Source organism: Muntiacus reevesi, chromosome 21 (genome assembly GCF_963930625.1).
Source record: "Muntiacus reevesi chromosome 21, mMunRee1.1, whole genome shotgun sequence".
Lineage (NCBI taxonomy): Eukaryota > Metazoa > Chordata > Mammalia > Artiodactyla > Cervidae > Muntiacus > Muntiacus reevesi.
Window position 1 is genome coordinate 3,341,071 of NC_089269.1, and position 14,006 is coordinate 3,355,076.

The 14,006-nt window shown below is 37.3% G+C and overlaps 1 protein-coding gene across 8 annotated transcripts in view; it reads right to left on the reverse strand.

Moving 5' to 3' along the window:
• The window catches only part of DZIP3 (DAZ interacting zinc finger protein 3), a 114,599-nt gene that overhangs the window by 90,407 nt on the left and 10,186 nt on the right, over positions 1–14,006 (reverse strand). For 7 of the 8 annotated variants that reach the window (XR_010660221.1, XR_010660226.1, XR_010660225.1 and 4 more), the window contains exons 2-4: positions 9,521–9,622; positions 4,398–4,467; positions 1,849–2,004 (exon numbers count right to left, since the gene is read on the reverse strand). Coding sequence is in view for 1 of the 8 variants with exons in the window: in XM_065913838.1 (XP_065769910.1) it covers positions 1,849–2,004; positions 4,398–4,467; positions 9,521–9,552 (258 nt within the window). In the remaining 7 variants the exon portion in view is untranslated. The remainder of the gene's footprint in view (positions 1–1,848; positions 2,005–4,397; positions 4,468–9,520; positions 9,623–14,006) is intronic. The other variant, XR_010660223.1, reaches the window with a different exon arrangement.

Sequence of the window (14,006 nt, forward strand, 5' to 3'; positions counted from 1 at the left end):
TAGAAAAAAACTCTGAGAAACACCAATTTATTTCTTGTGTATTTCTTAAGTGTTTTCCTGGGTATTTTATCTTTTTTTGTTGTTATCAGAAGTACTTTTCTTTCATTCTTATCTTCTAATTGGCTATTGTTTATATAATAAAGCCTACTGATTTCTATTTCATATTGTGGTTTCTAGGTGATTTTCAAAAAATGAGAGGGAAAAAAGTGGCATTATTCCACCCATTTCAAACCAGAATTCATATTTTTGGTATATTACCTCATTTAAGGTTATAATTGTACATAAAGTCTTCGGATATTTTTAGAGCTTTTTCGAATTTTTAATCATAATAGTATTAATTTGTTTCATGGAAATAATTAATAATACATTCTTTCACAGAAAAGGTAAGTGTGGCCTTTTAAGGATACCTATGGTGTTCTGTCTCCTTCCCCCAATTAACTGTCACAAAGAATAGATAATCATTTTCTTTAACTTTGGGAAATTTCATTAATTTACAAACTGATACCCATTCTGTGTCAAAAGCTTCACAAACTATCTGAAAAAACTATTTCTAAAATGCAAATCAATAATCTATTCTCTAGAATATTTATCTCATTAAAAATCCAGAAGTCTTATTATTTTCTTTATATTTTATATTTTTGAAAAAGCCATCAGCATTTTACAAATTGGGAAAACTGAAAGTAGTTCCCTCTTCCAGAACAGTATGTTGCCCATTATTAGAATTCAACCCTAGACCTTATAAGCTACTAACAGCTTATAAGCTACTAACCCACATCCTTACTATTATTCTTGAAAGGCTAGCATCAACTTTATTTATTTAATTAATAAAAGTCTAAGCCGAAACCAAAGCCCTTCATAAGGTGTAAGATAGTTTCAAGAACTTAGTGTCACTGTTGTGGTAAAGAAAGGGAGACGGAAGGAGGAAAGGGAGAGAGAGAATGAGAAAAGACGGGAGGGAGGGAGGAAGGGTAAAGTAATAAGAAATACACATACTGATCTCTGTCCCCAGTTCCTGCCAATATTTGGTCTTTGACTCTGGCTCTAGGCACAGAGCTCCTAAAACCCTTGGAATTTCCTGGATGACAGAAAGACAGTGTCTTTTGTTCTAAAGTGGTAACTCTTGGTGGGCTCCTGGATGGACACTTGGGCACCAGAAAGACCAAGCTATGATTAAGAAGTTTGGAACTTTTAGCACCATACCCCCAAAGAAGGGAGGGAAGCTGAAAGGTAAATTAATAATTAATAAATCAACATACCTACATGATGAAGTCCCTGTAAAAATTCTAAGACTATGGGGTTTGAAGAACTTGCAGTTTGTAGATGTCAGGAGAACGGTGAACCCCAACTCCAAAAGGAGAGAAGTTCCTGAACTTAGACCCTTTCTTGCCCTATGCATCTCTTCATGTGGTTGTTCAGCTGTATCCTCCATAAATCACATCCTTTGTCATGTAATTAACTGGTAAATGTGTTTCCCTGAGCGTCATGAGCTGTTCTAGCAAATTACTGCGCTCAAGAGGGTTCATGGCTGAGTATATAAGTGGCCAATGGATAGCCAGCCAGTCAGAAGAACTGGGAAAAACGGAGACGGTGATTGGCATCTGAAGGGGAGCAGTCTTAGACTGGACTCTTAGCTTGTGGGACGGGATGCTAACCCTAGGTAGACAGTGTGAGAGCTGAAGTGAGCGGTAGGACACCCAGGGGATGCTGGAGAACTGACTGGTGTGGGGCTAAACCCACATATTTGGTGTCAGAAGAGGTGTGAGTGTGACAGTGGTGTGCAAGCAAAGGAACACAGCGTGTCATGTAGAGAGCTACACTTCGGCCCCAAATACCAAATTATCATCTTACCTGCATGGTTTGGAAGGAAAAATCTTCTTCTAAGAACTTCTTGATGTGAGGAACCACACCTTTTGGCAGAGTGTTAATTGCATTCAATAATTTCTTCACTTCTAATAGTAGGTTAACAGGGACAAGATCAGTAGGTGTGTCCTTTTCCTGTTTGTCCTAGACAACATTTTTAAAAATTTACACAATTATTCATGATCTTATTTACTACAATACTAAAACCAGTTGATGTACTTTTTAAAAAGTACCTTTACATGCTATATACAATCACTTTGACAGACAACAGAAAATCCCTTATGCGGATTCAGAGAACATTCTCTCTGTTCTCAAGGAATGTACAACACAGCCAGAAGTTTAAGATCAAAACTCAAGAAACTTTAATCTAGGGAAGGCCACTATAAACGCATTTATAAATTATAAACAAAGCATAGACTCAAAGATGGGAATAATTATATCTTTTTTTATTACAGCAGGATGCGAAACATGAATGATTTTAGGCTTACATGTGAGTGAAGCCTCAAAAAATGATTGTCCTTGAGAAATACACAGCATGTAGTGAATTGGTTCATTTAAAGGCATAAAAAATGCTAAGTTTAAAATCCTAAATAGGTTATTCTACAAAATATGAAAACTATCTCCATAGTGCTTTTTACATTATGTGACTAATGCTTCAGCTACTACATACAGCAATTTGAAAACGAATGCAGTTGTAATACTTTAAGTTATAAATAAATTAGCATAATATAATCTACACCTAATCTGAATTCAGTCAGAGCTGAATAAATAGTAATAATCTTGGGACTTCAGGAACTGATCCTTATAGACTTAACAAAGCTGTAATTAATCATTAACTGATAGCTATATAGTCAAGTCTTGCTGAACTTTCTATTAACATTAATTGTGAGAACGAGTGGGCAACAGAAATGAATAAATGTCCTGGAATTGATAGATGATGGCCTTCCTTCAAACCTTAACAAAATACCACAGTTCTTATAACTGCTGAAACTCTGGGATTATGAATATGCAGCCACTGACCTACGTATATAAAAACATTTTCACTGCAGAGGCCATGCAGAGTCACTGAGAAGACAAAAGAATCACTGGCATGGGGTGACTCTGATTGCCAGGTTTCTAACAGGCCTGGAACTACCCAGAAACAAAGAAGGTCCAATGCAGGACTCCTCCTCCTCCTCCTCTCCCCTTCTGGGTTTGAGTCTTAAATTGAGATTCCTTCCCCACCTCCAACAACAAACAAATACATCTTGCATTTTCTGGTACACTTCATTATATTTACATCCAAAAATGTAGGAAATGTTAACGGTTTGCTAAATCTCAGTAAAGAGTATATGTGTTCACTGTAATATTCTTACAAATTTTTTGGTAGGTCTGAAATTTTTCAAAAAGTTAATTAAAAAAAAGTTTATAAAAAATAACCAAACAAACATTTGCAAAGAATGATCATTGTCAACAGTGCGTGTATTTCAAAGTAAAGATCAATTCTGCAGTCAAAAGTCATTGCAGAATCATCTAAGACTAATTACCAAATTGGTACGCAAGTAAGATCATGGTGAGAATAAAATTTTTTCAACAGGAAACACTATAAGCCTCACGTTTGTTAAATAATCTTATTATAAACACAATTTTAATTTTTAAGTTGTCAAAATAGTTGGTACTCAATCCATTTTTGCAAAATAGATTTAGCATCTAAGCCAAATTCAGCTTAAACCTCCCACCTCCTTTGCCAGTGTATTCTGAAATCTGTATCTAGAAATGGCTTTTCTGGATCCAGTCCCCCTAGTCCAAGTGTACATCCCTAAGTACATTTGCACATGTTGTATTTTCTCTGCAACATTCTTTTAATAACCTTATGCAGTGAATACTATAGTTATGTTATGTTTATATATTTTTCTCCTAAGTTACTAGACAACTTTTATAAACTTTATTAACAAGTGGACATCATTCTTTATATAAAACTATGTAGAAAGTAAAAATTGCATTAAAAAGAACCTATCAAACAAATATCTCTCATCAAGGCTTCACTAAATATAAATACATATGACATTCACAAACGTGTCTGTATCTTTTAATCTATTACAAACTCTTTTGTCGCTGGTAACAAGCACTTTATATTAGTGTATACTTCAGTTATTCATTTAGAACTGGAGGTTCTGACAGTAAAAATAAAAACGGGAAAAAGAATTAACTTCAGAAACAAATCAAAGAAATTTCTTACTAAATAAAATTCTTTGTGTATGTTTTCTTGCTATGTGTATAGTGTTCATCTTCTATGAATTTTGCTTAAAAAGATAAATAAGAGATATCTTAAAACTGATTATTGTGATGTTTCTGAGCAAGTCAATTAACTTATCTACTAATTTTAACTTACAGTGAGGATGGATGTTTATAAAGGTAACTATGAGACATAAATATCAATTATGAAAAAAAGATTTAGTGATGACCACTAAGGCAGGAAAATTTTTAGCAGGTAATTAAGCTGATTAGATTTAGTATTCTATTCTCATACAACACTAGTTAACTAAATTTTCTCTTACCAGTTGATCAGTTGATTTTTCTACCTTTTTCTTGGTTTCCTCTGTAGCCTGCTCTTCCAGAGGACGATCCCTATTTCAAATGAAAAAGAAAGGTATATTCAGAGCATCCTCTTACAAAGAACACAGTTAAAAATTTTTGATTAATTTTTGCCTGTATTAGTAAAGAAACTAACATATGAATTTTGGCCTGAAAGTTTCAAAAGTGTAAAACAATACGTACCAAAGCCTGGCAATAGTGTTTAGGTGCTCTCTCTCTTTAGGGACTCAGATAAAGAAAAGAAATTATTCCAAGTCCTTACTGGATGGTGGCAGAGAGAACAGAAAGCTGATGTAAAAAAATTTTCATCTTTAACAAACACATAATAAATCAAAATAATGGGAAAAACTGACTTTATAGCACTGTTTCAGTGTAAAGGAAAAAAAGGCTGAAAAGATTGACATTTTGTGTGTGCGTGCGTGTGTGTGTTTATGAAAATAATTAAGGTTTGGGAAGTGTCTATCTTACATAGTTTTTTTTTTTTTTTTTTTTTCAGCTTTTTAGCATCAAAATGATCTGGTTTTCCAAAGTGGCTTTTTTAACTGAGGTAGGAGAGTATCATATTTAGAAATTATTTAACTATTTCTGTAGAAAGGAATAATGACAAGTTTTGCTTTTGACATGTACTTGAAATGTGAACATATGCAGTATTGTTTATTGAACTGAAAATTTATTTATAAAATTGTTTCTGCCGACATACAGAACCATGACACAAGATTTGAGAACCATAACATAGGGTCATATACAATTTATATATATATAATCTGCTTAATTCTATATACTAGCAGAGAGAAAACTGAGGTGAATAACCTATCAATTGATTTATTCAGAATTGTACTTTGTAAATATCCTATTTCACTTCACATTTATGTACTCATTTGACTAACAATCATTTATCATCTACTATGTGCTAACTGATTTTGTCAGGGGGAACTGGGACAGATAAACAGTACAGAATTGTATACACAGTGAACATTACAACAAAAGCTGATTTATATACACAAACAATATTTCACAATAGGAGTCAGTGTTCTTTAAAATGTCATGGTAAAAAGAAAGTGTTTTCCTGTACTTGTAAGTCCCATTCCAAAAAGGAACACAAGGAATCTGTGTTACCAAGGAATGAAAAATACTACAGCAGTCTTCTGAAGCCCGTTAAGGTCTGAGAGAGTACAAAATGTTCTTGAAAGGTATATTCTACCTGTTGACTCCATTTTAGGGTCATTTACTCCTTAACCCAGTAGCTCTCAGTCCCAGACTTTAATGCATATTAAAATTATCTGTGAAGTTTTGGAAACATCCAGATATCCAAACCCTACTTCAGAATTCTTAAACAAAAGTGTGGAACATGAGCTTCAATATGCTCCATAGGTTCCATAACAAATTTTCATGTGAAAACTTGACTAATCTGCACTTTCTCCACAACATTAAAAGTGCTCTAATAAAAGTTGCTAATGAAATTCTATTTGCTACTCCAGGAGCTTTGTCTTGGGTCCTCATTTTACTGACCCTTTCTGCATTATTTAACATCATACATCATAAATGCCAACCCTCCTTGAACACCTCTACATCCTTTGCTGCTATTGTTTCTCCTCCTAGCCCCTCAGCTGTCCACTTCTCAATATGTACCACTGGCTATCCCTCTTCCTTTCATTTATCTTATTCATTTATTTTTTCATAACATTTACATAGAACTGCATACGCTAACACCATCAAACCATGCTCCCCATGTATTAGACCAGGACGGTGCCCCAGAGGTCATATGTGGCACCTACTTTACTCTACTGATGGGTAAATCAATGCCAAGAGAAGTCATACACTAGAAAGCAGCAAAGCTAAAACAAAGTGCAAGACGAGTTTTGTTTTTTTTTTTTTTTTTTTTTTTTGCTATTCTGCTACTTCTACCATTTATGTACTTTATTCTGCTGCTTGGAAAAGCTGAGATTTTGCTAGAATAAACCTGAAATATACATATATAGCATATAGTGATGCTGCACTCATCTCACACGCTAGTGAAGTAATGCTCAAAATCCTCCGAGCCAGGCTTCAGCAATATGTGTTGTAAACTTCCAGATGTTCAAGCTGGTTTTAGAAAAGGCAGAGGAACCAGAGATCAAATTGCCAATATCCGCTGGATCATCAAAAAACCATGAGAGTTCCAGAAAAACATCTATTTCTGATTTATTGATTATGCCAAAGCCTTTGACTGTGTGGATCACAATAAACTGGGGAAAATTCTCAAAGAGATGTGAATACCAGACCACCTGACCTGCCTCTTGAGAAACCTGTATACAGGTCAGGAAGCAACAGTTAGAACTGGACATGGAACAACAGACTGGTTCCAAAAAGGAAAAGAAGTACGTCAAGTCTGTATATTGTCACCCTGCTTATTTAATTTATATGTAGAGTATATCATGAGAAACGCTGGGCTGGAGGAAGTACAAGCTAGAATCAAGATTGCTAGGAGAAATATCAATAACCTCAGATATGCAGATGACACCACCCTTATGGCAGAAAGTGAAGAAGAGCTAAAGAGCCTCATGATGAAAGTGAGAGTGAAAAAGTTGGCTTAAAGCTCAACATTCAGAAAATTAAGATCTTGGCATCCGATCCCATCACTTCATGGCAAATAGATGGGGAAACAGTGGCTGACTTTTTATTTTTCTGGGCTCCAAAATCACTGCAGATGGTGACTGCAGCCATAATATTAAAAGACGCTTGCTCCTTGGAAGGAAAGTTATGACCAACCTAGACAGCATATTAAAGAGCAGAGACATTACTCTGCCAACAAAGGTCCATCTAGTCAAGGCTATGGTATTTCCAGTGGTCATGTATGGATGTGAGAGTTGGACTATAAAGAAAACTGAGCACCGAAGAGTTGATGCTTTTGAACTGTGGTATTGGAGAAGACTCTTGTGAGTTGCTTGGACTGCAAGGAGATCCAACAAATCCATCCTAAAGGAGATCAGTTCTGGGTGTTCATTGGAAGGACTGATGCTGAAGCTGAAACTCCAGTACTCTGGCCAACTGATGCAAACAGCTGACTCATTTGAAAAGGCCCTGATGCTGGGAAAGATTGAGAGCAGGAAGAGAAGGGGACAACAGAGGATGAGACGGCTGGATGGCATCACCGACACAATGGACATGGGTTTGGGTGGACTCCGGGAGTTGATGATGGACAGGGAGGCCTGGCATGCTGCAGTTCACGGGGTGGCAGAGTCGGACAGGACTGAGCAACTGAACTGACTGAACTAAATGTTCCATATTTAGCCCTCTTTCTTCTTAATACATTTTCTATTTAAATCAATCTCATTTATGCCCATGAGGAAACACTCTCAAATTGGAATCAGGTTCTTCTCATTCACTATTTTTACCTTCAAGTCTCCAGCTCAACATCTGATACAAAGTAGGCACTCAAATGTTTATTGAATGTATGAATATACAAACAAATAAATAAGCAAACATCCATGAATTCAAATAGTAACGCATTCCAATGATTCACAAATCTGTATCTGCAATCTTAATTTTTCTTTGATGTTACAGCTACATATTTCCATCCAGCTATTTGACAATCTCCGTAAGACTATCTTAGTGACACCTCAATCTGCTCATATCTAAAGTTGAACTCATTATCTGTCCTCTCTTACTTTCTCAACACACATTAAAACTGTTCTCCTTTTGTGATCTCCATGTTACTTAACAGTACATATTTCCTTGTGATCATTAGAAACCTTCAAACTAGCTCTACTTCTCCTCTGCCCCTTTTCTTGTAACTCTGCACAAAACAAAGCTAACTCCTTATCAGGAGTCAAACCCCTCCCCAAGAATTTACCTTAAATACATTTTTCTTGCTGTTTCCTCAGCTAAACAACCTCCCATGTGCCCTGCTTCTACATTCATCAAAAGTCTCTATCCTTTAAAACTCAGTTCACATGTCACCTTCTAAAAACCCACTGAACCCCCCAGTCAATAATCAGTTTCACCCTATATACAGCCACAGCATTTCTACTGTAATACTTACGCATGCATTTTGCCTAAAGATAAGACAACTTTTTAGATATCTTCTGACTATATTATAATTCTAAGCTGTTGTTCAATCACTAAGTCACGTCTCACTCTTTGCAACCCCGTGGACTGTAGCACACCAGGCTCCTCTGTCCTCCACTATCTCCCGGAGATTGCTCAAATTCATGTCCATTGAGTCAGTGATGCTGTCTAAGTACACATATTTTATTTTACTCTTATTCCCTACGTGTCAAGGAGGTAATTAAATATTTGCAAAAACAACACATTGTTTATTACATGAGATAGGGCAATGAGGGAAGGAGATCTCCAATACTAACCAGCTCTTTACTATTACATGGGAAAGGTCTAAGCAGAATGAACTTTCCCTAATTGGAGGGGAGAGACTGACATTTAGCTTAGGCCCAGTTGAACCTCTCAGTAGTCTTCTGTGTTATACTTAGGCTACTTTATGTAAAATGGAAATAATAATAGCATCCCCTCATAGAGTTGTTATGAGGTTTATATGGGTTAAGGCTTGTAAAAGCATTCAAAACAATGCGTGGCAGAAAGTAAGTCTATTTGGTGTTTCTTACTCAGTCATGTCAGACTCTTTGCGACCCCGTGGACTATATCCAGCAAGACTCCTCTGTTCATGGAATTCTCCAGGCGAGAATACTGGAGTGGGTATCCATTCCCTTCTTCAGGGGATCTTCCTGACCCAGGGATGAAACCCAGGTCTCCAACATTGCAGGCAGATTCTTTACCATCTGAGCCACCAAGGAAGCCCCAAGTCTATTTAAGTGAACGTTAAATGATAAATAAAACATTACTTTGTTTAGAATGTCCCCAGTGTGGCAAGCTATGACACATCAACTCTTAGCTACTGAGTCAGGGTCTAAGTCCTTAGAGAAATTTTCTAAAATTAGATTTTACCCAGTTTACATCCTCTACCAAAAAAGTGTTGTCTTGAAATATAAGGGTATCTCATTCACACTAGCTTCTCAAAATTTTGTGAGAAAGGCAAATGTTGTGTCTTCAGAATGTAACACCTACAGTCGGTTTTTGTCAGCCCATCCCTTACCTCACAAAAAATTCTTCTGGTAGAGAATCCATGCTGCATAATATTCTTATGCAAGTCTTATTCCAAGGCTTGAAGACTGACTTTTATGGCTGCTGTTTAAAGCTGTAAGGAAAGTAATGTTTTAGTAGGAGGGTAGGAGGATTTCATTCTTTTTTCCCCACTATTTAAATAGTATATAATCATTAAAGAAAATTTTGAAACTGCTATAAAAGAAAGTGAAATCACATAGTTTCATCATCTAAACATAAATAATATAAATCATTGCCTACGTTTTAATATACTTTGTTCCAAGCATGGGTATATTTTACCAATTTGTAATCATATTGCATATGGAATACACCACAGTAGCTTCTTCACCACTGAATTATATCAAAAGCACCTTTCATGTTATTTTATACTCCTAGTAAACATTCTCAATGGCTACATAACAACTGATTGTGGTTTCCTTAGCCATTTCCTGATAGTGGAACATTTAGTGTTTCCCATTTTTTCAACATAAATAATTAGTACTGTGATAAACTCCATTGCCTGTAATGCCTTTTCTATGTTTAGGATTAATTCCTTATGACAAATCCTCAGAAACAGATTTCCCAGGTCAAAGACACAAATATTTTAAGCTTCTAGGTGCTTATTGCTAAATGGTTTCCCAAATGGTTTCTAATAATTTATTTCCCAGTTATAAGAAGTTCCTCTTTAACACAATCTTTTTTTTTCTTTAATTGAAGGATAACTGCTTTACAGAATCGTGTTGGCTTCTGCCAAGCCTCAACATTTCTCTTAGTCCAAAAACAACATTTTGGAGAAGGAAATGGCAACCCACTCCAGAATTCTTGCCTGAAAAATCCCATGGATGGAGGAGCCTGGAAAGCTACAGTCCACGGGGTTGCACAGTCAGACAAGCCTGAGCGACCTCACAGAAAGACAGAAAAAATAACATTTAGCTACTTTTCTTCAAAATTGCATGAATCTCCATTAATAGGAGACAAGAGATGTGAAGAACTCTTGTATATTCTCTGATTTAAATATCAATGAATGTTGTGGATGTTTCCTGAAGGAAAAAAAAATACTGCAGCAAAATAAATGAAAACAAAAGGGGAACAAAGTGTCATTAGCATATCTACATCTATTTATATTGCTCTCTAATTTAACTATTCCAAAGCCAATTCTTCCAAAATCAGTCCCATTTGATTTCTTTTACTGAGGGTTCAGGTCTCCAAATTCTATTGCCCTCTGTTATGCTGACTTCCCTTTCTGGTCCCACTGTACACAGCTGAGAAAGTATTACAGTGAAAGTATATAAAATTATTGCATGGTTCAGTTCAGTTCAGTCGCTCAGTCGTGTCCAACTCTTTGTGACCCCATGGACTGCAGCACGCCAGGCCTCCCTGTCCATCACCAACTCCCAGAGTTTACTCAAACTCATGTCCATTGAGCTGGTGATGCCATCCAACCATCTCATCCTCTGTCGTTCCCTTCTCCTCTCGCCTTCAATCTTTCCCAGCATCAGGGTCTTTTCAAATGAGTCAGCTCTTCGCATCAGAGCATGGTGTTCTGGCACAAAGAAAGAAATGATTCTATCTATATTCTGTATTTGACTTAGCTTCCCTGTTGGCCTACATGGTAAAGAGTCTGCCTGTAATGCAAGAGACTCAGGTTCGATCCCTGCATGGGGAAGATCCCCTGGAGAAGGGAATAGCAACCCACTCCAGTATTCTTCCCTGAAGAATCCCATGGACAGAGGAGCCTGGTAGGCTACAGTACAAGGGGCTGCAAAGAGTCGGACACAACTGAACGAATAACACATACCAGTTCTCACAAAAAGGCTTGAGAAACAAGGATAATCCTCTAACAATTCAATGCTAGCTGATATTTCTTAATCAAACTACAAATGTAAAGATTTACACAGACTTCCACTAAACTCCCTCATTTAAAACAGAACTTTCTAACATCCGTTTCCTGTCCATACCTAATAAAACACTTCTTGCTGTCAGTATTTACATACCTCGCCTATACAATCTACTTCTCCTAGGTATATCATTTTATTTTTTACTTTTAGTCTTATTTCAAAAACTCTGTATACAAAGTCACATGCCTATTAGAATTTGCATTCTCTATTCAAATACAAAGATATAAACTAAAGCCAATAATGAAGCAGAGAACGGTTGGATAAAACTCACTATTCTTTCACACAAACTCAGATCTGCTTTATCTCTTAATAAAGCTGTACAGAAAAGGACATGGCTTTAAAAACTGTAGGACTTTGATCAAGCTGTTTTTACGGTTTCTTTAACCTCCTTGTTATTTTAATAAAAAAAAACTGACATTATTTCATAGCCAGAGCATACAAAGTATGCCTTTCCCAGACAAAATAATCCTCTCATTTTCAGAACTTAAAAGCTCAGGCCTGGATATTCCCCTTTCTGATAAGTTCTCCTTCAGTCAGTAGCTGTTTGCATAGATCACAGTGAGGCTGAAAAGGAGGAAAATCCTCTGGCAACAAGACAGAGAGAATGGAAGGCCTCTGCTAAGCTATTCACTGTTCAGCTTGAAAAAGAAAAGGGCATAAAATTAATCAATAAATTAGAATGTATTTGGACCCTAAATTAAGAGTTTAAAAAGGCTAATGGCTTGCTTTCTCAGACTGCTTTAAAATACAACCTGATATCAATCTCTGTGGTGAAAGGTTGTCCAGGAGAGAGGATCATTCAGTTCAGTTCAATTGCTCAGTCATGTCCACCTCTTTGCGACCACATGGACTGCAGCACACCAGGCTTCCCTGTCCCTTCACCAACTCCCGGAGCCTACTCAAACTCATGTCCACCACATCAGTGATGCCATCCAACCATCTCATCCTCATCTGTCATGCCCTTATCCTCCCACCTTCAATCTTTCTCAGCATCAGAGTCTTTTCCAGTGAGTCAGTTCTTCAGATCAGTGGCCAAAGTACTAGAGTCTCAGCTTCAGCATCAATCCTTCCAATGAATATCCAGGACTGATTTCCTTTAGGATGGACTGGTTGGATCTCCTTGCAGTCCAAGGGACTCTCAAGAGTCATCTCCACCACAGTTCAAAAGCATCAATTCTCCAGCGCCCAGCTTTCTTTATGGTCCAACTCTCACATCCATACATGACTACTGGAAAAACCATAGCTTTGACTGGATGAACCTTTGTTGGCAAAATAACGTCTCTGCTCTTTAATATGCTTTCTAGGTTGGTCATAGCTTTTCTTCCAAGGAGCAAGCGTCTTTTAACTTCATGGCTGTAGTCACCATCTGCAATGATTTTAGAGCCCAAGAAAATAAAGTCTGTTTCCATTGTTTCCCCATCTATTTGCCATGAAGTGATGGGACCAGATGCCAGGATCTTAATTTTCTGAATGTTGAGTTTTAAGCCAACTTTTTCATGCTCCTCTTTCACTTTCATCAAGAGGCTCTTTAGCTCTTCTTCACTTTCTGCCATAAGGGTGGTGTCATCTGCATATCTAAGGTTATTGATATTTCTCCTGGCAATCTTGATTCCAGCTTGTGCTTCATCCAGCCTGGCATTTCAAATGATGCACTCTGCATATAATAAGCAGGATGACAACATACAGCCTTGATGTTTGATGTACTCCTTTTCTGATTAAGAACCAGTCTGTTGTTCCATGTCCAGTTCTAACTGTGGCTTCTTGACCTGCATCAGATTTCTCAGGAGTCAGGTCAGATAGTCTGGTATTCTCATCTCTTGAAGAATTTTCCACAATTTGCTGTGATCCACACAGTCAAAGGCTTTGGCATAGTCAACAAAGCAGCAGTAGATGCTTTTCTGGAACTCTTGCTTTTTCGATGATCCACTGTATGTTGGCAATTTGATCTCTGATTCCTCTGCCTTTTCTAAACCCAGCTTGAACAGCTGGAAGTTCACAGTTCATGTACTGTTTGAAGCCTGGCTAGTAAAGCCATTACTTTACTAGCATGTGAGATGAGTGCAATTGTGCAGTAGTTTGAACATTCTTTGGCATTATTTTCCTTTGGGATTGGAATGAAAACTGACCTTTTCCAGTCCTGTGGCCACTGCCGAGTTTTCCAGATTTGGTAGCCTACTGAGTGCAGCACTTTCACAGCATCATCTTTTAGGATTTAAAATAGCTCAACTGGAATTCCATCATCTTCACTAGCTTTATTCGTAGTGATGATTCCTAAGGCCCACTTGACTCCACATTCCAGGATGTCTGGCTCTAGATGAGTGACCACACCATTGTGGTTATCTGGGTCATGAAGACCTTTTTTGTATAGCTCTTCTGTGTATTCTTGTCACCTCTTCTTAACATCTATGGTGAAAGGTTTTCCAGGAGAGCTGATCATTAATCCCATCACCTTCCAGGAGCTGAGCTGCCAGGTGGCAAGCCCCAAAGGCACCACTGGCAGCAGCAGCACTTCACAGCCTTTCTTGGGAAGGAAGGTATAGATGCCTAGCAACAGAAAGGAAGCAGCCAGCCTGCAAATTT